At 47.4% G+C, this 24254-nt stretch overlaps 1 protein-coding gene across 1 annotated transcript; it reads left to right on the top strand.

The window, feature by feature from the left end:
- Nucleotides 1-3404: 3404 nt before the first annotated feature.
- Nucleotides 3405-23204, top strand: KCNK12 (potassium two pore domain channel subfamily K member 12). The gene is made up of 2 exons (XM_027806856.2): nt 3405-4254; nt 22258-23204. The coding sequence occupies exons 1-2, from the start codon at nt 3903-3905 to the stop codon at nt 23151-23153; spliced, it is 1248 nt and encodes a 415-aa protein (XP_027662657.2). The 5' UTR covers nt 3405-3902; the 3' UTR covers nt 23154-23204.
- The last annotated feature ends 1050 nt before the right edge of the window (nt 23205-24254 follow it).

Below are 24254 nucleotides of genomic sequence, written 5' to 3'. Positions count from 1 at the left end.
TGAAGCTTGTATTGAAACCAAGAAGCCAGCTGTGGAGGTCTTGGTATCCTTAAAGTCAAAAGAAGTGGTGTTGCTAACTTGCTTGTAAGTCACACGGTTGAGAATTTAAGGAGTTTGCCCACAAAAAAAAACAAACAAAAAAAAACAACACAAAAACTGTTCCCTTGAAAGGAACAACAGTAACTGGGTTGTTTAAGTTTTAAAATACCATATTAAACTTTATTCTTTAATAACGAGACGTGATATTGAGCATTATGACCTATTTTCAGACAATGGTTTAATTAAACATTTAATGAATGCATCTCATTTCTTTGCACGAGCTTCACTCTAAACAACCAATCTAATAATGTAAACATTACCGGTTTATTATTAAAATCTCTCACAAGCACTGGCCTCCTGGCAAACAAAACGGCTGGCACCATGCACACAACGCGCCCACAGCGCACAGGTCCAACTTTAGCATAAAACCCGATTCACACTTGACCAGCATCAGCTTTTAAAAAAAAATCCCAGGCAAATGGTTTTAAAGACGGTGATATTTTTGCCAGATGCTTAGAGATTTGATTCAGTTATTCAAGTAAGCTTATAAAAACATCATTCATTTAACCAAATGACAGCCTTTAGGAGTTTTCCCCAAGCAGAGATGCAGCAGCAGCTTCAGGACGTCTCCTCAAACAAACCGGTGTCTGGATCAGATCAATCAAACCCCTGACCTTCCTTTAAGCCAAAGTCCTGTAGCTGTGGAGGGTCTGTATCCAGCTAATGGAATTTTTCCAGGAGTTAGTTACTTTGCAAAGGACTTTTCAGCAAGACTATAATGAAAAAAATAGGTGGACATTTCTTTTTTCCCCGCCCTAGCTTTACAACCACAAAAAAATTGCAGTATTTCTGCAAAATGGTGACAAATTTTCAAGACTCTAAGTAAAAAAATCTTAGTGAAATGAGTTGTCAAAACATTTTGAAAATCTGTCAACAGCTCTAATTCTTAGAAACCATGATTCGGTGATGCTTGAAATATTGTCTTGTCCATGCTGAAGCAGCTAAACAGTGTTCCTTGCTGCTTCAACTTAGCTTTTTTTTTTCTTCATGGAAAGTTACTGGTATACTTGTGTACCTGTTACATGGTTCTTCAAGCTAATCAGCATCCCACCAGCGTCATCCTTTCCCAGGCAGGACATCACAGACTCCAGAGTCAGTCAGCTTTTACTGCCTGGAAAAGACTCAGTCACGGCACCCAAGGAAACAGTCAATTTTTCAGTCTCCATCTATGGTCCACCCGTCACCCAAGAGGGGACAACACATGGCACCGTGTGAACATGAGTTACACAAACTTTTCTAACCACCTTCCCACTAAAAACATCACTGGCCTTTCATAGTAGGTGAAATTGCTGAGCGCTCCAGAGAACTGGACCCTCATTTTAAAATGTTTTCAATAGGCAAAAAAAAAAAACCAACAAAAAACAAACAAACCACAAACAGTGTTATTTCCCTGCAAACACAAAAATACCAGGAATCCAACCCCCAATATCCAGCTGCAGCAACATAATTCCCATGTATTCAGGTAAATTAGCTTAGGTTTACAGCATGCGACACAGTGGATTGCATATTATCATTCCTGGATTACTGGAGTAGAAATTTATTTCTAACTATAGCCATTGGCACTAAATGGTCCGTATCTGACCTATTATATTAACTCCTTGACTATCCATGGGAGACTGCCCTCTCGTTTCAATGGGCTTTTGATTAGGTCTGATATACTTTCTCTTTTTTTTTTTGCCCCCTGCTTCTTTTGTTCAAGATCTGCTATTACTTCCTACAGCTATTGGGTTTGTGATTTATTGGTTTAATTATTTTATTTTTATTTCCTTTTAGTATTTATAACGGGACACAACTGACATTTTGAAATAGGAGCTGCTTTTTCTCTTAAGGGTTGCATGTGGTACGGGTCGCCTTGAGCACACGGAGAGATTGGAAATCTCCTTTGACACTTCTGGATGCTTTCCTTCCACCTCTACTAAACAAAAAGCTTTGGCACAAAAGCAACAACAGCAAAAAGCAATGTTTAAACATGTTAGCGGCTATCAAAACATGACATTCCAGTACTTCGTAAACTAAGTTGTTGCATTTTAGCTGCGGTCTTTTCCTAGGAAGCACAGGTGTAAACCCAAGGTATTGTCTTCACCTGGGGAGTATGAGCAGTGTGTTAGGAAGGGAGGCAATTCTCCCGTTAGGGCTGTGGCCAGAAGATAACTGCCAGTAACATGGTATCTCAGGGTAGAGCAAAATATCTCAGATCCAAAATAAGAAATAAATGTGTGAAGAACAGCTACGGAGAAGTCCTAGTGACGGTAAATATCCATCTTGCTAGAAGGCACCAAGTATCTACCTAGAGGCAGAAAGGATTCTCCTGTATTAAAAATATGAAACCTAGGTTAAAACCAACATAAACCAGGGAACAAACTCCTGTCCAGGCAGGACTGACACTGGCAGCTGCAAATTGCGGGGAGAATTTGCTCTTCAAAGCCCAGACCTTTCCTACATGTTATCATCCCCTGCACACACATTTTCAGGACTGGCATCACTCCCATCCTCTTTGCAATACTTTATCAGTGTGAATTCTCTTTTAAAAAAAAAATAATACAAATGTTATTATTTACTACAAGTCTCTCAGGAAAGGACTGCAGTTCTTACTGCAGCCTAATGGATAAGAACGGCTGTAGTGTTTGTTCCAAGCCAAACAGCGAAGAAAGAATCCACCGGCTTAGGGGGAAAAAAATCACCTTTCAGATGCTAGCTATGATTGAATGGGCGTTTGGCACCGAAACCAAAATGTGTCATTTTCTTGGGTCCAACTTTGTGCAGCCCAGAAACTGGAGTCAGAGCAGAAACAACAATCGGTACACCTAGAAATGGCTGCAATTAATTAATTAGCCCTCCACCGACCACCGCTAGCTCCCTCAAAACCACCTCACTTGGCACCGGGCATAGAGAAAAGGTTTTAAAGCTAAAAACCTCCGCAACAGCAAGGCAACGGCAAGGGGGGCGGCAGCCGTCCGGGGCCGCAGTGGGCAGCAGAGACCAGGGGAGCAGCGGGCAGGGCAAGGCAGGGGAGGGCAGCGGGCAGGGGAGCGAAGCGGGCAGGGCAGGGTAAGGCAGGGGAGGCCAGAGCAGGGAGCAGGGCAAGGCAGGGGAGGGCAGTGGGCAGGGCAGGGCAAGGCAAGGCAGGGGAGAGCAGCGGGCAGGGGAGAGCAGCGGGCAGGGGAGGGCAGGGCAGGGCAAGGCAAGGCAAGGGGGAGGGCAAGGCAAGGCAGGGGAGAGCAGCGGGCAGGGGAGAGCAGCGGGCAGGGGAGAGCAGGGCAGGGCAGGGCCGCCCCGCTCCGCCCCGTCCCTCCCCCGTCCCGGGCTGCGGGCGGCCCCCCGGGGGCGCGGCACCGGCGGCGGCTCCCCGGCCCGGGCGGGCGGCGGCGGCAGCGGGGCCGGGGGGGCCTTTCGCGCCGGGGCCGCGGCTGCCGGGGGCCGCGCCGCACGCTCCCGCCCTCCGCCCGCCGTCGGCCGGGCGCCGAGCGGAGCCTCCGCCTCCGCCTCCCCGCGGCGGTCTCCCCCGCGGCGGGGCCGCCGCCGCCGCCCCGCATGGCCAGAGCCAGCCGGCCGGGGCGGGCCGCGCCGCAGCAGCCCCCCGGCCCCGCGGGCGAGGGGCGTCGGGCTGAGGGCGGGCGGGCGAGAGCGGCGGCCCCGGGGCGCCTCCGCCAGCCGGCCGGGCAGCCCCGCCGGGGGATGACTCAGAGCCGCGGCCCCTGCAGCGAAGCCGCCGCCGCGCCGGGCTCCGCGCCGCGCCGCCCCATGCCCGCGCCCCCCGCCGGGGGCCGCCCGCCGCCCGCCGCGCCCGCCGCGCCGCGCACCGGATGATGCCCCCGCGGGGGGCGGCGGGCTCCTGCCGCCGGCGGCGCCTGGCGCCCCTCAACGAGGACAACGGGCGGTTCCTGCTGCTGGCCGCCCTCATCGCGGCGTACCTGAGCGCCGGCGCCACCGTCTTCTCGGCCCTCGAGAGCCCGTCGGAGGCGGCGGCGCAGCTCCGCTGGAACCGGACCCTGCACAACTTCAGCCGCATCTTCAACATCAGCCTGCCGGAGCTGCGCGTCTTCCTGCGGAGCTACGAGGCGGCCATGGCCGCGGGCATCCGCGTCGACGCCCTGCGGCCGCGCTGGGATTTCCCCGGCGCCTTCTACTTCGTGGGCACCGTCGTCTCCACCATAGGTGAGCGGGGCCGCCGGGGGGTGCCGCGGCCGCGGCCCCGCGCCGGTCGTTATAGCGACCAAAGTTTGGGGAGAGGCGCTGCCGCGTTGCCGTGGCAACCGGGGGCCTGGCAGTCGCGGAGAGGGGGGCCCGGGTCCCTGTCCCCGCTCACCCCGCACCCCGCGGGGGTCGCGGTCCCCCCCGCCCCGCTGCACGGAGCCCGCCGGGGCCGTGGGACCGCTGGCTGGCGCGGTAGCCGCTGTCCCGGCCCGGCGGCGGCGGGAGCCCCGTGTCCCCCGCCCAGCAAACTTTTGCTGCCGGCTGGGTGGCGGCACGGGTGGGCTTCGGCCGGCCCGAAGGAGCGAACGGACTGGGTCGTGGGCGCCCCCCGCGCTGCCCTCCCTGCCCTCCCTGCCCGCGCTGCCCGCCCGCGCTGCCCTCCCTCCCTGCCCGCAGCGGGTGCGCCACACGGTCAGCGGCTCCTTAGCAGAGAGGCGGCCCCGGGGGCTGGTAGCCAGCGGGCTACTGGAGATGCTGAAGCGGTAGCCAGGCTTTCGCCGTTGCCTGATCGCTGAACTTGATGCTGGTTTTCATTGCTGACATAGTTAAGATGTATATGTAAATAAAGACATAATCTACACGCAGCCGCATGTCTTCTAGCTGTACCATAATGTACGTTCTCAGTACATCGTTGGTGACAGCTGGCTGCAGGTACCCGTATCAGATAGGTGTTTAGGAAGAACCTCGCTTTATGAGGAAATGGTGAGTTTTGGGGGGAGGAATTTTTTTTTACTCTAAAATTGCCAGGTTTTTACTCTAAAAGCACCGTTAAAAACTGCCGTGTGAGAGATTTACTTGGAAGTAAAGCTGCGGCTGTCTGCTGCTCTCAGGGTATTGCTTGAGAAATCCCATCCCTGCGAACACAAGGTCTTAACGATTTTCTCTCTCTGCCAGGGGCTTCTGAGCATAAATGCCATGCCTTCCTTTTATTAGAGAGGAAGAAATTATTGCACTTACATTCATTAGGTTTGGAAAATGTTTTATCAATAGTGACTAATCTGTATAATAGAGTCGTGATGGTGACTACAGCAATGTTGTCGGGTATTGTTACTTTTTGCATTGAATAATTCAGTTAACTTTTCCCTTTCAAGTACAATAAATATTACAGTCATTAAAACACCGTTTTAGTTGTTAGGCCTTCTTCATCACAAAAGCATATATTTTTAAGAGATTATTATGACTGACCTGAATGGATGGAGAAAAAAAAGTCCGTGTATTAACAAATCTACTCTTTCCTTACACCTGCTGTAGAAAACAGAGAATCTTCAGGTGGTGTGTGAAGGCAGATCTGTGCACTCCTGCCCCAGCCCTGGCTTCTCCTCTCTGTCCTTATTGAAATGTAAAATGCTGCCTCTTCATTTGCAAGCATTTGTTTTCGTCTCCACTTTGTTGCCTTACCTGGGCTGAGGGGATGAGCAGCTCAGCAAGGTTTTTGGCTATCTTGACAGGTGTAAATGGCTGGAGCAGGGACTGTGTTTCTCATATTCCTGTAGCACAGCCCAGGGCACCGCTCTTCCTTTATAGTCAACAATGTCAAGATCTCTCCCACAAGAGATGGAGGCTGAAGCTTGTTTTCCCCCGACTACAACAAAGGCCAGATTCTGCCAAGTGTTCCCCTGAGCAGTACCTTCTCTTGGCATACTACCTGCTAGTGCTTACTCCTCGATTGCTTACAGTACTTTGCGTGAGTTCAGCGAGCCTGCTGCAGAGCAAGGTTTGGCTCTGAGTGAGGAGATGCAGCAGCAGGAGTCGTGCCTTGGGGCTCAGCGAAGGCCATGGCAGAGCCGCTGTGCTGAGGGCACATGCCAGCAGGAGTAGTTTCTCCTGGAGTACCGGCATCCCAAGGCTCCTGCACCCCATCCTGGCATAGCTCTTAGTAGCTACATGTGCAGCTCTGGCAGATGAAGAACTGCTGCCCCCACCTCAGCGCTTCTCCTCACTTGCCTCTTCAAGCTGCTGCAGCTTGCAGAGAGGCAAAGCCCACGGTGAGCTCAGCCTAGCTGCTTCTCCACAGGCAAGGTTTCTTCTGCCGCACAGTTGTATTCAGTTATTACTGGCGGCTGTGCTTGCCCGGCAAAAGCAAAAAACCCCAGCAAATTAACTATTTGTCCCGCTAAAACCCAAAAGCCGTACTCTTAATGAAACGTGGACAAAGCTGTCTTGCTCACAGTCCCAGCATGGGTGAAACCAAATGGTAGGCATCAGAATGTCACCTGGGGCAGCGGTTCCAGAGCCATTCTTTCGTGGTCCCTTTGTTCCCTCCCAGCTAGCTCACTGATGTACCTGCCTACCTGGGCTACCTTTGATGCCGCCGTCTGCTCACGTACCATATTAGCCTGGTTCAGAGCGGTTTCACTTGCCTTCACGTCACACTTAATTCACAAGGAGAATGCTGTCTTTACTCAGCCGCACCAAGAACATCTACAGTCAAAACAGCTTGCCTTCCTCAACAACTTCAGCAGTTACATGTGTCAAAGCAACTTTATTACTCCAGCTAAACACGCTCCTAGTGACGCATCGGAAGGGTTTCTTACTCATTGCTTAACAAACAGCAAGTAGACACCATGTCTGTCAAGGGTAGATCACCCACAGGTTACTCAGCCTCTGATCTGTAGAGGATTCCAACTCACAGAAAACTCGCTGGTCTTTTCGAGTCCTCACTCTGCTCTCCCTGGGTTTAATAAAGCTACTAAATCATTCATATGTATATATATGAATGTACCTATATAGATATGAAATACTGTCACCTGGGGACAGTGCTGCAAGTTTTCCTGGGTTTGTGTAAGCCGAACAGGGGGAGGGGGCTCCAGTTCTCCATCCCTCCGTGAACACAAGGGTTAGGTACTGTCAGGCTTGGAGCAAGCTGCACCATCCACCCTCCTTGAGCAGGGCCTTTGCAGAGCCGAGCAGCTCCCCTTTGTTAGGTGCTTTGTCTCCTCTACTTCCCTGGCTGCAGTTCTGCATCTTCCCTAGTCACACAGGGAGGCAAACAAACCCTCTGGGTGGGAAACACCTTAGTGGGGTCTTTAAGAAACGAGGGAGAGTTAAAATGAAATGTTAAGCCTGATCTTAAAGCATCTTCCTGAACAGCCCACAAAGTGGTGGCTTGCAGTCCATAAAGCACTCTTGATAGCACTCTGGGCATTCAGTTTTTTATTTTTGCATTGTTTGGTTGAACACATTTGCATTTGTGGTTGAATAATGAAACACTGAGTCTATTTTTCACTAGACATCTCAATTTTCAGAGCTATTTAAGAAAACTCTTCAGTCCAATTTCTGCCTTCCTGCTGTCAGTCTATACCATTTATTCAGTCATGATTTTGCACTCCAAAAGGTATTTTTTTATAGGCAATTATTATTATTAATTTGTTCTCATTCTTTAAGGAGCAGCTCGGTGAAATGTGTTCTTGATTCATGGGTCTGACTGGCAGTACCTTCATTTTCACTTGAGTTTTTTCCTTCCTTCCCCGAATGCAAATCACAGATAGTTCCCAGCACAAGCAAAGCAGCACTCTGACCAGTTTTCTCCGTGGTAAAATGCTGCGGAGTGCAGCAGCATCCATCCTAGCTTCCCCCGTGCTCTGGTGGCACCAATTCATTCTGCCTAGTGCATAAGGCAGCTCTGGGATGCCCGAAGCTCTGGAGTTCTGGTTCAACCCACGAGTCTAGACTCTGTACCCAGATTTTTCTCTCTCAAATGTTAGAATAAACATGAGATGCCTATCTAGTAAAACATATCAAGGCATTGACTTAGTAAATTTGGATTTTAAGCTTTGTATGTGTAAGGATGTTTTCAAAAATCAAGTGATACAATTGCTTTATAGAAATCCATACTGGGCATTAAAAATTGAGGTCAAAATAAGTACTCCAACATGTAAAAGTGATTTTTCAACATAATATTTTTAAAAAGCACCCTTACTGTGGGTGGATTTTTTGGGGATGGAATGTGTCTGGGTTATAGGTGCTTGAGAAGGACCCCAGGGAAGAAAAGACGCAAAGTTCTGTCCCTGCCCGGCTGTGCAAGGGTTACGGGTGTTCAGAGCACAGGACCGTTCATCCTTCCCTTATCCCTGAGGTATCCTGTGAAATGGCTCAGTATTCACGAAGGGATGGGGCATGCTCTGCTCCTGTCTCACAGAGCTAAGGCACAGCTCTGTGGTGAGATGAGAAGCAGAGCTCTGAAACCACATGAAAAAAGGCCACATAATGGGAGACATATCATTTGGTATTTTTTTATTTCCAGCTAACTAGCTCCCAGCAGCTGCCTTGCTTTCCTTGCTCAGGGTGGCAGCTGGATTCGACCCTCTTCCCTGGGTCCTCTGTAGGGACCTGGCACACCCAGCACATCATTTCTGCTTGTGCTCCACAGCCTAGGCACCACCGCCACGCACTTGTAAAATATCCTCTGGCTCTGGGTCATAGTCTTTTGAGAAAATCTGAAGGTCCAGACGTGCTGAAGGCGATAATGCGATAGCAACGATGTGCAGAAGACAGTGGGGCAGCTCAGCACGTGCGCGGTCAGGTGTTGGACTGCAGTGCTGTGAGCCTGCCTGAGAGCAGCCACTTCACACGGTAATTTGGCAAGAAATTCCACAAATAACCGAGATGGTCTGAAGGCTTTAAGGGGAAAATATATTTGCCCTGTCTTCTTCACTGTTGTATTTCAGGATATGAATCTGAGCTGCGGCTGGGGAAGGTTCTGGCTCTGCTCTCCATGAGTGCACTTTCAGTGTCTGTACGGCCAAGACAAACCAAAAAGTGACAAACCAGCGTGTGCACCTCAGCGGCAGCAGCGTTACGCTCCATCAGGGCTCTGCAGTTCTCTGAGGCTCGTACAGGCAGCTTTTGCAGATTCGCATTAGGGGGCAGTTGCCTCCAGAGCTGACCTTTTTGAAGTTAAAAAATAACGAAACAAAAAACAAGCGAGGAAGCAGTTGGAAGAGCAAGCAGTATTATTAGGCTGCAGTGTCAGGTTATTTGTCTTTGCCATCCCAGATGCGGTCTGCAGCCAGCAGGAGTTTCAGCTTAGTCTGCTGCAGCCGGATCCGATTCCTTCGGTGTGTGTTATGTTTTGATCAATGTGCCGGTGGGTTGGTGAAAGTTATTTTCTCACTTGGGTATTCTTGATAAAGAACAGCAAGAGGCTCAGAGGCCAGCAGGTCAACTGTCAGCATTTTTCTGTGGAGAGAAGTGATCCTACAGTGATTTTCCCTCAGGTGAAGACCTGGCACCATGCAATGTTTTCTGCTTGCCGCAGCTGCATGGGAGTACTGACTTCTTCAGGTGCCACTGACAGGAATTTCCTAAATGTGTGGCCATAGGTTGGGTGCTCCAAGCAGAAAAGTAATCTTAGTCATAGCTTGCCTTCCTGTAGGTGACAGCAACAAGGATGACTTCGGGGTGTCCCTGCTGAAGGGCCACAATGAAATAATTTTGGTCTGAAATTTGTTGGGTTTTATTCTAGAAAGTGGGAGGGAGGAACCCCAGTACTTTAAATAAATCCCTTTTTAAAAGAAAAACAGTTTCCTGAAAATACTATTATAATCAGTCTCGGTACTGCTTAAGGTTTGCTTGCCCCTGTAGGGTTATGCCAGACCTGGAAGATGGAGCTATTGCTGTGCTTCGGTCATCTAAACGGAGTGATTTCTACGGAGCACACCAGCTCAGATTACTTAATCTGAAGAGTTTCAGAGGTTTCTTAAGTATTAGACCCTAGCTATGAAACCAAGTGTTTCAAAACAGTACCGTCAGTACAATGGAGACCGTTGTTTTACAGCTGGAGAGGTTAGTTCAAGGACAACCAAACTGCACTTCTTTTTGCTGTGGCTGTGGAGTTTGGGGTGCTCAGCTGGAGCACTGAAACCTGGGGTCTCCAAACTGGGTGTCGAGCACCACAGCATCTCGGAGCAGTCACCCAAAAACAAAGCCCATCTGTCACATCAGGGAATAAAGAATTTGCTCAGCATCACATGAGTTACGGTCCAGCATCTCAGAAGTCAGGGGCGTTTTATATTGACTTACTGTGTGCTGGCTGCTTAAAACAGACAAACTGGAGTTTGTAATCAAGGGTTCTCTATTTTTGCAGCCTTCAGGGTCCCTCTAGCTTGGGTAATTGAAGGAGCAATGTCTACTTAGTGGGCACGTACCCCCTGCTTAGCACCACATTCAATTTGGTCTTCAGTGATAGTCCTGCTGGGCAGCAAATACCCCTGTTTCGGTTCCCTATGCATTTATAAGAGCTTGGAGATGCGGTTGCAAACCAAACATTGTTAGGCCAAAATAGCACTTTGACAGCTTTCCATCAGCAGAGGCGACGTGTGTGGCTCCAGCCAGTCGGTCTGCATTACTAAGCGACCTCCCTGTAAACCAGTTACCGGGACCGTAATCGCTGGGCTGCCCTGTTTGCTGTAGGCTCATAAATCCAAATCCTGCCTGAAACCTTACGGGCTGTGTTCCCATGGAGCCTGGCCAGTCCCTTGCCGCTGCCCTCCCCCTTGGCTCTGCTGGGGATATTCCCCCTTTCCTTCTCTCGCAGCTTGCCTGGCGCTCCCTGCTCGCCCGCCTTGCCCGGGCACTCCTCCTTTCTCCAGCTCCTGCCACCTCCCTCCCAATTAGCACGCCCTCCCCTACCGATGATTTATTGGCTTGATTAAGTTCTGAGTATCTGTTTGATTTCTTCGCAGTCTTTCAAGTTAATAGCTCCCAAAGAAGTCAGAAGTCAAGCTTTACAGTTTCATTCTGTTCCTCGTCACACCTGTCCCTCCTCCCTAGCGTTAATTGACCCTCATTTCTTGTTCCAGTCTATTTCTTCCTTCTCCGATTGTCTTCACTTTGACACGGGTGATACACACTTCATCATTTTTTCTCACTTTTACACACTTTATCTTTGCAAGCACACTATTTGCTATTATGCGAGCTTTAATTGCCTTTCATCGTGGAGAGAAGAGGAAAACAAGCATGGGATAGAGCTGTTGGCGATTAACTTTGTGTAGCAGTATCTACTCCTGGCGTTGCGCTGGAAAATACAATGTCATCTCTTTAGCATTACCTTATCGTTGCAGCTGTTAAAGTCAAGGAGGATTTTACCTCTTTGCATAGTGAATTCAGGGTTAGAGCAATAGCAAACCATCTTGAAACATTTTGTCTGCAATTTTTAGCACAAGGATGGCTTGGTATTATTGGAAACTTAGCAGGTACCCATGATCGGGATAAGCCTTGCCTACCTGTGCCAAAAGAGACAGTTTTCACTGTGTGCCAGCACCAAGCGCGTACCTGGGTGCACGACCGGTGGGTGAGGACAGAGGTAAGTGTTCGTGCTGGTGAACGTTTGAAATGTAAAAGTCCTCCTGAGCGCAGTAAACCTTTGAAGTGATAATAAAACCTTTTGTGAATAGAAACACTGAAGTAACAAACAGAATTATAATCTAAGGGGCAATTGCCTAGCAATCCAGACAAATCAAATATGTTTAATTTTATATCTCCTCAATAGCCTGCTTCTGCTGAAGTCAATAGTAGACCAGTCTACAGAGCTTTAGGAAATCCTACCTTACTCATTTTATTGGCACGCTAGGCGGATAAAACAAATGTAGGGCTGATGTTGGCAGCACTTGTCGTTCCTGTTAAGTAATACATCTTCCTGAGCTCGGTGGGTCTGCCCATGGCAATGGGTGCTACACCTAGCTGTAGACTTGGGAAGATTTTGATGCAACCTCTCTTGAATTAAGTGAGAACTAGAATGAAAATTAAATCTAATTGCGTTAGATGAGGCAAAGCGTTAGCAGCCTTTCCAAGTAATTAAAGCTTTGGAGTGGAATAAGATAAGAAATTGAACAGTTTGATGTTAACATGTGGGATTACTTATATGGGTGAGGCATTGCTATTGCTCGTGTTTGAAAATCCATAGTAAGTGCTTCTGACTCAGTGATGAAAAAAGCAGTAATACCTTGATGACAACTGTATCCCCACAGTGATTCCTCAATTAATTTTAACCTTTCTGAGCTTGTGCCACTGCAGCTTCTTCCCCTTCAGAAATGATGGGCCAAATGTTCACATTCATTCTCAAGTCTTACGCAGAAAGATTTAATCACGGCAGAAACAGCAACTAGGGGGAATTTGCCCACGTAAGAACTGGGGGAGAAACTAAGTCAGTACATTTCGATTGAAAAGAAAAGCAGATTAAATCCTTTTGGTTATTCATTATTGAATATTCTGACATCTTTTTGCTTGGACTGAGTATTGTGCAAGCAATACATTTATCTCTTGAGGATAAACAAAAAATACAGCCTCTTTCGTGCTCGGTGTGTACAGAGTCAAGTCTGCTTTTAAGCCCTTTGGGGGTGGAAATGACTGTGGTGTAAAGATCTTTGTAAATCCAAATTGTTATTTTAATGAGAGGGGCAGAAAGGAGCTGTTTGATAAAATCATTTGCCCGTTTACAAAAACTGCTACTGGAAAAGCTGTGAGGACAAGGCAAATCTTAAGCTCACAACTGTCTTGATAACGTGGCAAAGTTGTTCGGTATCATTAAATTTAAAAGTAGTCAAGGGAGATACATACTAACTAAGGAAGGAAGATTAATGCAGAAGTAGAAAATGAGAAGTAACTGGTTATTGGCAGTCCTGTCACCCTGTGTTTCTATTACAGTTACTTAAAATTAGATCTTTGTGCCTTTGTGAATGAATTTTAGAAGAGCTGCCCAGGCAAAAAGATACTTGAGAATTTGCTGCTTTGCTTTCAGCTGGAACTTTTTGAAATAAGGGACTCATGAAGATGTATTTAAGCCATTAAGAAGTCAAGGTAGATTTCTCAGTTATTTTCATTAAATTGTAACTGTAGAAGCTTGTACAGAGATTTGGGAAAAAATGGCCCAAAAGTGGGAAAGATGTTTGTGTGTTCAGGGTCTTCTTATGCTACAGGTCCACCTTTATAGGCTAGCTCTTTGTAATGCCGACGAGCTGAGGCAGCTATCAAGAAATAGATGTTCTCTGAATACCTGCCTACGTACACAGGCACCAGGGCAGAAGAAAAATACGCTGCAAGTCTGTTGTTTAATCCAGTCAAAAGAGAAGCCAGTGATTTAACCATTTGACAGCCTTCCCATCCATAAGGCTTAGAAAGCCCAGGAGTGACATCTTGTTTTAGCAGATTTCTCACGTGGGGAGATACGACATACACTCAAGATCACTTGTGAAATTCAGATAATGTGATTTCTTAGCCTGAAAAGAGGAGTAGTATGGGATATACCGGCACTGGAGTGGCAGTACATGTGCAAGTATTCTTCCGAAGCCCGAAATGTCTCAAGAATATACCAACATGGGGATGCCATTTTTCTTATTTTCTTGCAGTTCAGAAAAAACAATTTTGCACAACTTTGGGTCTGCTCAGGCATCTGGAACGTGACTACAAGTTTCAGTAAGCAGCAAAAGCAGGTATGAATACTAATGTTTGAAACACTCCATTTGAAATGAGAGGGCATAAGTTTTTTTTTCTGTTAGGGTGTTGCTTAGATACACAATTATTCACACTCACACAAAAAAAACACATTTTCGAAAACATAGGAAAATAAGAGCGGAAGCAGCTTTAAAGGATGAAAAAGTAAGACTGCAGCAGAAATCAGCTTTGGAAACCTTGTTCACCTTGAATCATATTATCAGCTACATGAAGACTGTGGGCAGGTCAGAGGAGGTGGCAGTGTGTGGGTCCAGATATTGGACACGGCTCCAGAGAGGGAAGGAATTGGCCACACTTGGGTCAATGAGCTGAACCTTCACGTACATCTGTGGTTACTGAGATGGGATTTGTGTATTTCGTGGTTATCATGCTTTTGGTTTTGCAGATTTTTTTTAAATAGTTACTCTACATTCAGGGATGTTTCCTCTGTCTGATACTGTCTCAGGGACCGCTGTGTTTTAGCTGAGGTTCGGCAGTGCTTAGGTAAGCCAGGGCTGGTGCTTCTGCACACAACAGGAACGTGAGCAGGGCTTTGCTATGGCCCCAACAACTGTCAGTGCCAGGTTTTGAAGACACTTACCCTCTAGTGCAAGGCAGAGGTTTTCTGCCATCATATAACTGACTCAAGCAACGAAGGAGCGTGCAGGCTATATTTTACCATTATTAACACCTCCATCATTTCAGAAAAGACTATAGCACAGTGTTTGTCCCCAGCTGTTAGGAAAAGGAAAGAAAACAAACCAGAGGTAGGACCCTGCGATGGTCAGGTGCGGAGGCAGCCACCAGAGCAGCTCTGGGCTAGCAGAGGTCAATTCGCAAGGAGGCAGGCTGCAACCAAAAGAAGGAGCATCCAGCTGTCATCCCCTTTTTCTGGAAGTCTTCCTTTGTGAGGTGCTTTTGCACTAACTTAGCCAACACTAACCCATATCCTTTCAGTTTTAACGAGCCATTAGAGCACCCCAGCCGTGCCAAGGGGCAGGGCGACTGACCAAACAAGAGGGAGTTCAGTATCATCTTGCTGAAGGTTTGCCCAAGAAAGGGAGCATCAAAGGAAGGAAATAGTTTCAGTGTTGATTTTTAGGACTGTAAACCAGAGTCTGGCCCCAAGAGTTTAGCAGAGAAGATTATTATTTTTTTTATATACTATATATTATATGTATATATATAATATTATTTACAAGAGCCATATAACCTGAAGCATTGGAAGAAAGTTTGTTTATGAAAGTATGTTGACAGAGAAGGAAGATGGTCAGGCCACAGGACGCCTCAATCCCTTTACAGTTGAGAGTCAGCAAGAGTAACGCCACCTCGTAGGTCCTGACTTTCTTCTTCTCTGTGCAGTTTGAATTCATACTCCTCTGATTTTCTTCCTTCTCGGAGCTTCATTCCCCATTGTCTCCTTTTAGGAGACGGCCCCTGTCCCTCATTAGAAAATCTGCTCTGCTGCAGTAGAATTAACCAGAAAAACCCAACATAAGCTTGGCAAAGGTTTGGAGCCTCAAGCCCGTGACCCTCCCCATGTATTCCCTCTTCAGGGGGGCTGCTTAGCAAGACCTCCGGCCGGAGCTGCTGCTCAGCTGGCAGCGCTGGTGGCTTGGCACAAGCCTGTCCCCATTTGCTTGTACAAGTTGCATAGAGGAGCAGCCAGCCCCAGCCAGGGAACCGTAAAACTGATTTAGAGACACTTCTGCGTCTCCCTTGGCTTGGTTCTGTGCCAGAGCAGCTTGGCCAGACCAGATGATCAGCCTCCTTCTGTATTTATTGGGCTATATTTTTATGGTAATGACACGTAGTGGTGAGCAAGGGTGGACTTGTTTAGTCTTTGGTACACGCTTTCTCCTCACGCTGTACACAGAAAGGGCGGCATGTGGTACAACTGAGAGTAAAAGCTCTCCTACTTGTGGTAAATAACAGGGCAGGAGTACTGCTGCTGCTGGCGAAGCTGAAGGCCCAGCATTTCTCTTTTTAAGGATCATTTATCACTCAAATTTACAAAAGTTAGGCCACTTGAGATGATAAATGTGCCTCCTGAGTACTCACTGAAAACTGAAGATCTTTCCTGGAAAGCTCAGATGGAAGGTGTTAGCATAGGAAAACACACTTGGGAAACCTGCTGGGAGGAGGAGGAGAAGGCAAAGATACGTGAGCAGCCAGATTTTGAGGAGCATATTCCTCTCCCCTTTCCTAGGGGACCTTAGGGGGCACCCCCAACGCCTTAGACCCCATCAAGGTGGTAACATTTGAGGTTTCTGAGAAGAAACCTCACCCTTACTCCTCTTGGGTCTGGCATATCCTTCACCCTAAATATGTTGCTCCAGCTCTGTCAGGCATGATGACATCTCCATAAGGCATGGAGTCCCCTCCTCACCTACCTGCTGACGCAGCTGGGTGTCAGCCACACACGGCAACACCTCCGTGTGCGAGTACCCTACACCTGGAGTCAGGCTTCATGTTCCCATCTGCAGGGGGTTTCACAAGACAGTGGTTTCCTTGCAGCTTCTTAGCCTCCAGCCACCCCCCCATCACCTTTCTAGCAGAGGAGATGCTTCACCACCTTCTCCCCTCCAAATTTCCTCTCCAGAGCACCCAAGTCCCCTCTTCGGTGCCAGGCTCACAGCCACCAGCACCTCTGGTTACCTCCACAGCCCCCTCCATCACATTGCTCCCTGTTGCAGGTGCCTCCTGCCCCTCGTGGCATCCTGCTGCTCCCAAGGGATGCCCACGGGAGCACAGACCACAAGCAGAAATCACAGGTTGCTGGAGGGGCTGGCGAGTCCCAGCATCCCTGGTCTGCCAGAGCTGCCCCACTGCCTCCCAGCCCTGGGGACAAGGTGCTGCTCTCCAGCCCTGGGGACAAGGTGCTGCTCTCCAGCCCAGGGGACAAGGCGCTGCTCTCCAGCCCTGTCTCTCATCCTCACCCAAGTCACTGGTGGCATAATTTTAGGTTCATCTTTGTCATTCCCCTCTACGGAAAAATATTGTTACATCTTGGGCTCTTGTTATACCCTTCACATGCACCTGGTAGCCAACAACCATTTATTATCTTTACCTTTCAGTTATTTAATGTCATGGCTGCCAGTTTAATAACTTTTTTTTTTCCCCCCAAGGAAACGTACGTTATTTTAGGCTGACAATTCTATTAAGTCTTTCAAGAAACAATGTACTTTAAAGAGGAATGAAGATGTGGCCATGGCCTTTTAGGCTGTGGTTTAAATCACAGCCAGCAGAGAAATGCTGAGGGTGATTAATTCTGGATGAGGTGTTTTGTTGTTTGATTCTGGGGATTGATTCTGGATGGTGATTCTGATGCTGAGGTGTTCCCTGATGCTCCACATAGCAGCGCTTAGGATAACCAGTAACCCGATCACAGCTGTGTTTAAACAGGATAAAATTGGTGCTGTGGAAAGCCTTTAATAATCCAAGCAGCTCCTGGGAACTCCTTAATGTTCAATTAATCACCTCCGGGCTCTGTTCTGCCAGCGTGGCTCCTTTGAGTAGCAGTTGTCTCCAACACCTGACTAATATTTCACTGGTGGAGATGTAACAAGGAGCAACAGCAGTGACCTGGATGGTTTTTAAATACATCCATTGCGTTTATTGTGGTGCTCTTTCAGGTCACAGAATAGACTGGTGGGCACCTTTCCCCACAGTCTCTGGTGGACTGGTTGCATGCATGAATGTTTTTGAGTACTGAACAGTCAGAGGAGTTCAGGGGAAAAAAGACCTGGTTTAGTCCACCCTGGTTTACAAAGCGAATTTACAAGACCTCTGACCACCTATTTACTGTAGGCTTTGGGGAGAATAATCCATATTAAAAGAATGTTATTAAAATTACAGTTAGGAAATTAAAGTTGGGAAATGCCAGAAACAGCCAGCTTATTCAACTTGAAGTGGTATATGTATTACCAAGGATGGGTGCATCGAGAGATTAGATTGATTGATTGATTGATGGATTGATTGATTATGGGAGCCTGTCCTTAGCTGCATAGTCACTCAGTATTTTCTCCATGAAATATCTGCTCCAGTACAGGGATTACCAAGGACTGCCAGCTTGTGTGTGATACCTGTGAGAGCACCCCCAAAACCTGCAGTGCTACCTCATGTCTTCAGGTGTAACATGTGTCTGATTTAAAGGGTCTTAATGCACACAGTGCTGGACAGGGGCTACTGTTGAGGAGCTCTGTCTCCAGATAGTAATCTAAATAAGATCAAAAGTGATTGTACAGCATCGTTGATATTAAAGGCTCTGGCAATGGAAAAGCTCTAAATAAATTTACCGTTTCAACCCAAAGTGGGGTGGTATTTTAATAAAGCAGGCTGGCAAAGATGTTAAAGGGAAAGTTAGTTGTTCATTTGTAGTCTGAAATAGCAAAGCCAGGTGGAAGAACACCTTTGTAGTATTCTCACTCCTTGGGCAAAAGCACTGGATGCAGCAGAAGGTTTCCATCTGCGGCGGTTTTGTCGGCTCTGAGCTGTGACCCTGTATCCAAGGCAACTGTTTCTGGATGTTGGGTGGTAAGGAGCTGCAGAATAAATGAGAGGTAGTTGTGAAAATCACAGGTATGACTGGACCAGGGGCAATAATGATGAAATGCTAACAGGTGGAGAAGAGATTGAGGGGAGCACCAGAACACGAACGTGGAATTCAGAATAGGATGTCTTGTTCCTTGGTACGGTATGGTATATGTGTTAGTCAGTAAAGACCAACCAAGACTATTGGAAAGCCATGAAGTAAAGCAAGTGTGGAACAGACACGAAACAGAATTAGTTGCTCTTAGTTTATCTGTGCTCTGTAATGCCCATCTCTTGGGACCAGCCCTGTAAGAGCTTAATCTTTGTGCTGCAAGAACTTCATTCCCTCTAGAAGCAGTGTTCTGGTTGTAGAGAGGGGGTTTTGTTTATTTCTGAGAATCCAAATTTTTAAAAGTTAGGTTCAACCATTTTAGTTTCTTTTCGTTCCTTTAAATATACCTGCATTATAGTTATGTAGTGATACAGAGGTGATGCTGCTTTCATGACCGAAGTGCTGTCACGCTCCAGGGTTTGGAATGACAGCCCGCTTGTGCTGAGCTGCTGGGCGAGCCGTGTCCCCTGGCACTACGCCTGCATGGGAAGAGCAGAGAGGCTGGCTGAAAGAGGCAGGGACACACTGTGCCGTGGTAAAAGGCTGGAAGACTTCCTTGTGTTCAGTTTTTGAGGTGACCAAAACTTTCCTCCATCTCTGGGTAAATACATGCTCATTGTTCCTTGATACGGTATGGTATATGTGTTAGTCAATAATAGACCGACCAAGACTATTGGAAAGCCATGACAGTAAAGCAAGTGTGGAACAGACATGAAACAGAATTAGTTGGTCTTGGTTTATCTGTGTTCTGTCTGCCACCCCCTTTAATCTCAAAATATGGTGAGACAAGGTAGTAGCCAAACCCAGCCGGCCGGAGAGAAGAGCTCATATTGATATGATATTCCTTTTTGCATTCTGGCATCACCCATCTCTTTTCCCCGTAAGAAAATGGGTAAAAGAAAAGAAAGCAAGAGCGACAGGCAGCGTATCACAAGTTTGTCCAGTTGCACTACCTCTTAAATCCATCACCAGCTACAGTAAATTAAAAATCCAGGTGATCAGAGTGGCAACCACAAAACCTGTTGTGCAAGTCGGGATGAGGGACTCATTAAGTGCCAGCACTTACCTATGAGAGGCTGCCAAGGGATGAATGTTATTTTAGAAGTTTTATCAACTCATCTGTACTAATTCTGTTTGTAGGGGGAGAAGTATCAGCTGAAATTAATGCTGCCACAGAGCTGGTATCTGAAGCGGTGGCTCAGAGTGGGTCAGAATTAGCATGGCGGGGGTGGAAATACTTGTGTCTGAGCCACACAGAACCAACCCCAAGGTTCCTGTACAATACGTGTCAGGGCTGTGAAAAATGCAAAGCTCTGCTGTGCTGCTTCCCTTTCGTTGTCTCAAAAGCACAGGCAGTTCTGGATGAATTTGTTTCATCCAGGCGTCATGACTTAGCCTTGAGCAAGGGCTGAGCTCAGCGGTGTGGTACAGAACATACCAGGGATAACCCCCTCGTGGTCCGTGTGATGCCGAAGGGACAAACACAGCTCACAAAGGAGGACCCTGGACGACGAGTACCTGACCGCACTTCTGCCCGCCAGCTGTCGACCTGAAGTTACTGTGTTTGCCTGCCGGGCATATTTCTCAGCACTCGCAGTGCTGTGCTGGGTCCTTTCACCTTGCATGGCTACATACTGAATTTTGGTAACGTGATGATGCTTCAGAAAATCCTGCTTTAAAAAAGATGCATCAAAATTATAAAACTTCCCCGCCTCTTGAATGATCATCAGAAAATACTAAAAAGTGTGAGTGCATTTACAGCTTGATCCAGACTGTTACTCTCTCTCTTTTTTTTTTTTTTTTTTTTTGCAATTAATAAAAGCGTCTAGCCATATGTGTGACAATAAACCCATTTATTTTGAGGGTGACGTTCACATGCTTGCTGTGAAGCACATGTTGAAATGCTTTGCTGACAAGGCATGGGCGAACAGATGCCTTCTCCGTAACTAGCTGGCTGTGCATCCCTAGCTGGCAACGGCGGCAGGCTCCCCGGCTCCTCCTGAGGATGAGGCTCCAGTGGATGGATATTCATCATCAAACGAGGAGGCTGCTGCCAGCAGCCAGCCCAGCCCAGGGAACAGCTTCACCCCACAGAGGAGGCGCTGGGAAGAGCTGCCCAGTCACCCACGCTAAGCCCGGGACCCCAAGGCAGGTCTCACGAGGTCTGCTCAAAGGTGGCCTTTTAGCACGACAAAATGGAGAGACCGTGGGTCCAGAACAAAATCTCATGACCTCTTTGGCAATTTTTTATTTTCTGATAATGCTGTGCACATTTTTCACTGTCTTTTACAGAGAAGACTATTTCTGCTGTGAAGGTGCTGCTGATGCAGTGTAGTCCAAATTGGTGGCCCACGGCTGTTCCCAAGCGTGCCAGATCAGTTCTGAAAGCAGGACCACCTCTTCCCCTGTGCACCTTCATGTCGTTGAAAAGCTATTTCCAAGTTTACTTGTCACCAGCGTTTACACTCTTTTGTCAACAAATGCAAAATTTTGTATCAATGAAGCACAAAGGGAGCAGAAGTAAATTACCCAGAAAAATACAGCCGTCACAAAAATAAATCAATAGATTTCAAGCCGCTGTCTCAACTCATTTTACACAGGGAATATTTTCCTGTTGGTGCTTAACGGTGCATCATGATAATAAACTGGATTTAATGATTTCATTATGCTCTATGCTAGAAGTAGCTCCTTTAACTTTGCAAACTTCCGTGATGTGGTCTGGTGTTTATATTTACCTCCCTGGATGTGTTACTTGATCAGCATTTTTATGGAACAATAAGGTAAAGAAATTCCAGCGTGTGGATTTTTCACAAGCCATTAATTTAGAGTAGAGGTGGTTATTTATTTATGGGGCACGAGCAGGCACCTCAATCCCATCAGTATGCTTTTTGACTGAACCACTAAGCGTTTTTACAGGGAAGAATAGCAGAACAAAGGCGATATGTACAGAACGGAGTTTCAGCAGAATCTTCCTGAGATAGTATGTGAAATGTACGTGATTCCTTCCGATAAAATAACGTATCAGGAAATAATGTGGCGCAAACTTACTGTATGTATTTGCATGCAAATGTAAGGTCGCTTTTGCTGTTATTTAAGTATCCGTCGGCATTACTGCTTACCTCTAAAATTATATGTGTGAGTAATGTCAAAACACAATTATTGTAAAGAGGAGGTGAATTAATATTGCTGCTGGATCTTTCCAGGGTTTGTATACTCTGCTTTTCCTATTGAACGGCGCAGCAGTGTTTTCCCTGCTGTAGTTAGCAGGTCCCAGTGCTGCAGCCTGCCAGGCGGCCCGCGGTGCGGCTGTCCTGCCGATGGCTCTGCCCTCCTCCTGTGATGATGCCAGGTGGGCTCGGCGCAGCTGGCATTTGGTTAAGGCTTTAAAGTGCTGTTGTTTTCCAAACAATGTGTAATATTGGGGAGGTGAGGGGTTTTTCCCTGTTGTACGACCTGGAAAATTCCATCTTCTCAGCATGAATGGTATATATAATCAGACCTGATAACAGAAGCGTTACGCTGGGTTCCCTTAAGCTTTCCCTCGGGTTGTGTTGGCTCATACGCGTGGAGCCTTCACCTCATCCCACGTCGGAGAGGTTTGGGCTCAGGAATGCTTTCACCTGCATCTACAGAGCAGTGTTACTCTGTTAATTGTTGCCTTTCACCTCCGTGAGGATTTTTTTGCTTGCTCTTGAGTTTTAGTCATCTCGTTGAGCTTTCTGGTGTCATCTTCATTCTTCACAAAACTGGGTTTCGTGTTGGCCTCAGCTGACTTAGAGGTAGCACTCCTTTCATCCAGCGAGGTGGGACCTTTCTTAAGTTACGTATGTCCTGAGCTTATGCATGAAGAACCGTGTCATTAATGTCACCCATTTCTCTCCCTGCCTTAGGTTTTGGAATGACCACACCAGCAACCGTGGCTGGCAAAGTATTCCTCATCGTTTATGGCCTTTTTGGGTGTGCCGGGACGATCCTTTTCTTCAACCTCTTCTTGGAGCGCATTATCTCTCTGCTGGCGTTCATCATGAAGGCGTGCCATGAGAGACAGCTGCGAAGAAGTGGTCTCCTACCTCCCAACTTCCGAAGGGGGCCAGCTGTGTCTGGGGTGGGCAGCCTGGTGGGGTGGAAGCCATCCGTTTACCACGTGCTGCTGATCCTGGGCATTTTTGCTATTACCCTTTCCTGCTGCGCCTCCGCCATGTATACAGCCGTGGAAGGATGGAACTACGTTGACTCCTTGTACTATTGCTTTGTCACCTTCAGCACCATCGGCTTTGGAGATTTGGTAAGCAGTCAAAATGCTGCATACCAAAATCAGGGATTATACAGATTCGGAAACTTCGTATTTATATTAATGGGGGTATGTTGCATATACTCTCTTTTTAATGTCATCTCAATCGTAATCAAGCAAGTTTTGAACTGGGTGTTGAAAAAATTCGAATGCAGATGTTGCCCAAAGTGCCATAAATCAAGTGCCCGCCTCGGACGTCGCAACGCCATCACCCCAGGAGCCCGCCTGCGGCGACATAACATCTCGATGGATGCTGACAGACAGTACGACAGCGACACCGAGGGGAGGAGGCTCTCCGGAGAGATGATCTCCATGCGGGAGCTTACGGCATCCAATAAAGTCTCCCTGGCCATTTTGCAAAAGCAGCTGTCCGAGACGGCCAACGGCTACCCCAGGAATGTTTGTATCAATACGAGACAAAACGGTTTCTCCGCTGGGGTGGGTGCTCTAGCCATCATGAACAACCGCTTGGCAGAAACGAGTGATTCTAGGTAGAGTTTTTGAAATTCCTTTTGTTTCTTTAATAAAAATAAAGTGGTGGTTAGAGTGGAATTGTCACTGTAAGCTACTGGAACGTTTTCAATTCAGAGACAGCCTTGGTATTTATTGGGCATTCAGCATTTATTTTCTGGGGGTTTTATAAGTCTTCTCTCATATGCAGTAACATCTTTACCATAATGTTACAGTTTTCCCCAAAGGAGTTTTTGGAAGAGACTTGGATGTCTTTGATGCAGAGTCTGATGAAGTTATAGGATGGTGTGCATGGTTAGGATGGTGTTAAAACCAACATGTTCTTCTTCAGAACGTAGCCTGAACCCAAACTCTGTGTTAACGTGCATAAAACGGGCAAGTTCAGCTCCAGATTCAAACTTGGGGTTGATTAGGTTTGGCTAAACGAGTACCTGACAGCTTGTTGAAGCCTGGATCTGAACTCTGTGCTCTTCAGCAATTCCTCATAGCAGCATTCCTCCAGCATATAACATACACATAGGTGACCGCAGTTACACCAGCTTTAGGGTGATTGTGCTTCACATGAATAATCCTACTGACTTCAGTGGTAGAGGATCGAAAGGGCTGACTGAATTCCCCTGCCTACAAATGATGCTTTTTAGCCAGTCTTGTCTGAAACGCTGCCCGCTGCGTAACTCTTAAAAGTCCGGGGATTACCAAGAACCGTGTGAAAACATGCAAAACTATTCCTATCTACTGAGTAAGTGAAGAGAGGCAGTTGTCAACTTTGGTACTGACTTCATTTAATGCAAGAGAAGCCAGTGAGCACCTCTGGTGTCAGGTGTTTGCATCACCACTGAAATGCTGATTTCGTTACTTCTAGATGAAAATAAGTAGCTGAAATGAATGTAGCCTCTGTGTTGTCCTAAAATTGGATCTTTTCCTTCTGCAGATTTGTTGCAGAGATTCACACAAATGATTTCCTCGCAGTTCTTTGGGGGTCCCAAGCCGGTACTTGTTTCCCACAAATCTGATCGTGTAGGTTATAAAGAGGAGCATTGCTTTGGAGCTCCCCCCAAACCTGGCTTCCCCCAAAACACTGGTACTAAGTCGTAAATTGGCCTTCGGCTGTTGCTGCTGCCTTAG

This window comes from Falco cherrug, chromosome 13 (assembly GCF_023634085.1).
Source record: "Falco cherrug isolate bFalChe1 chromosome 13, bFalChe1.pri, whole genome shotgun sequence".
NCBI lineage: Eukaryota > Metazoa > Chordata > Aves > Falconiformes > Falconidae > Falco > Falco cherrug.
This window is presented reverse-complemented; position numbering and strand designations above follow the sequence as displayed.

Bases quoted from the DNA above. Each gene is read 5' to 3' on its own strand.
- KCNK12 (XM_027806856.2), top strand. From the start codon at position 3,903: ATGATGCCCCCGCGGGGGGCGGCGGGCTCCTGCCGCCGGCGGCGCCTG. The intron at 4,255-22,257 runs GTGAGCGGGGCC...TCCCTGCCTTAG, and splicing joins CACCGTCGTCTCCACCATAG to GTTTTGGAATGACCACACCA.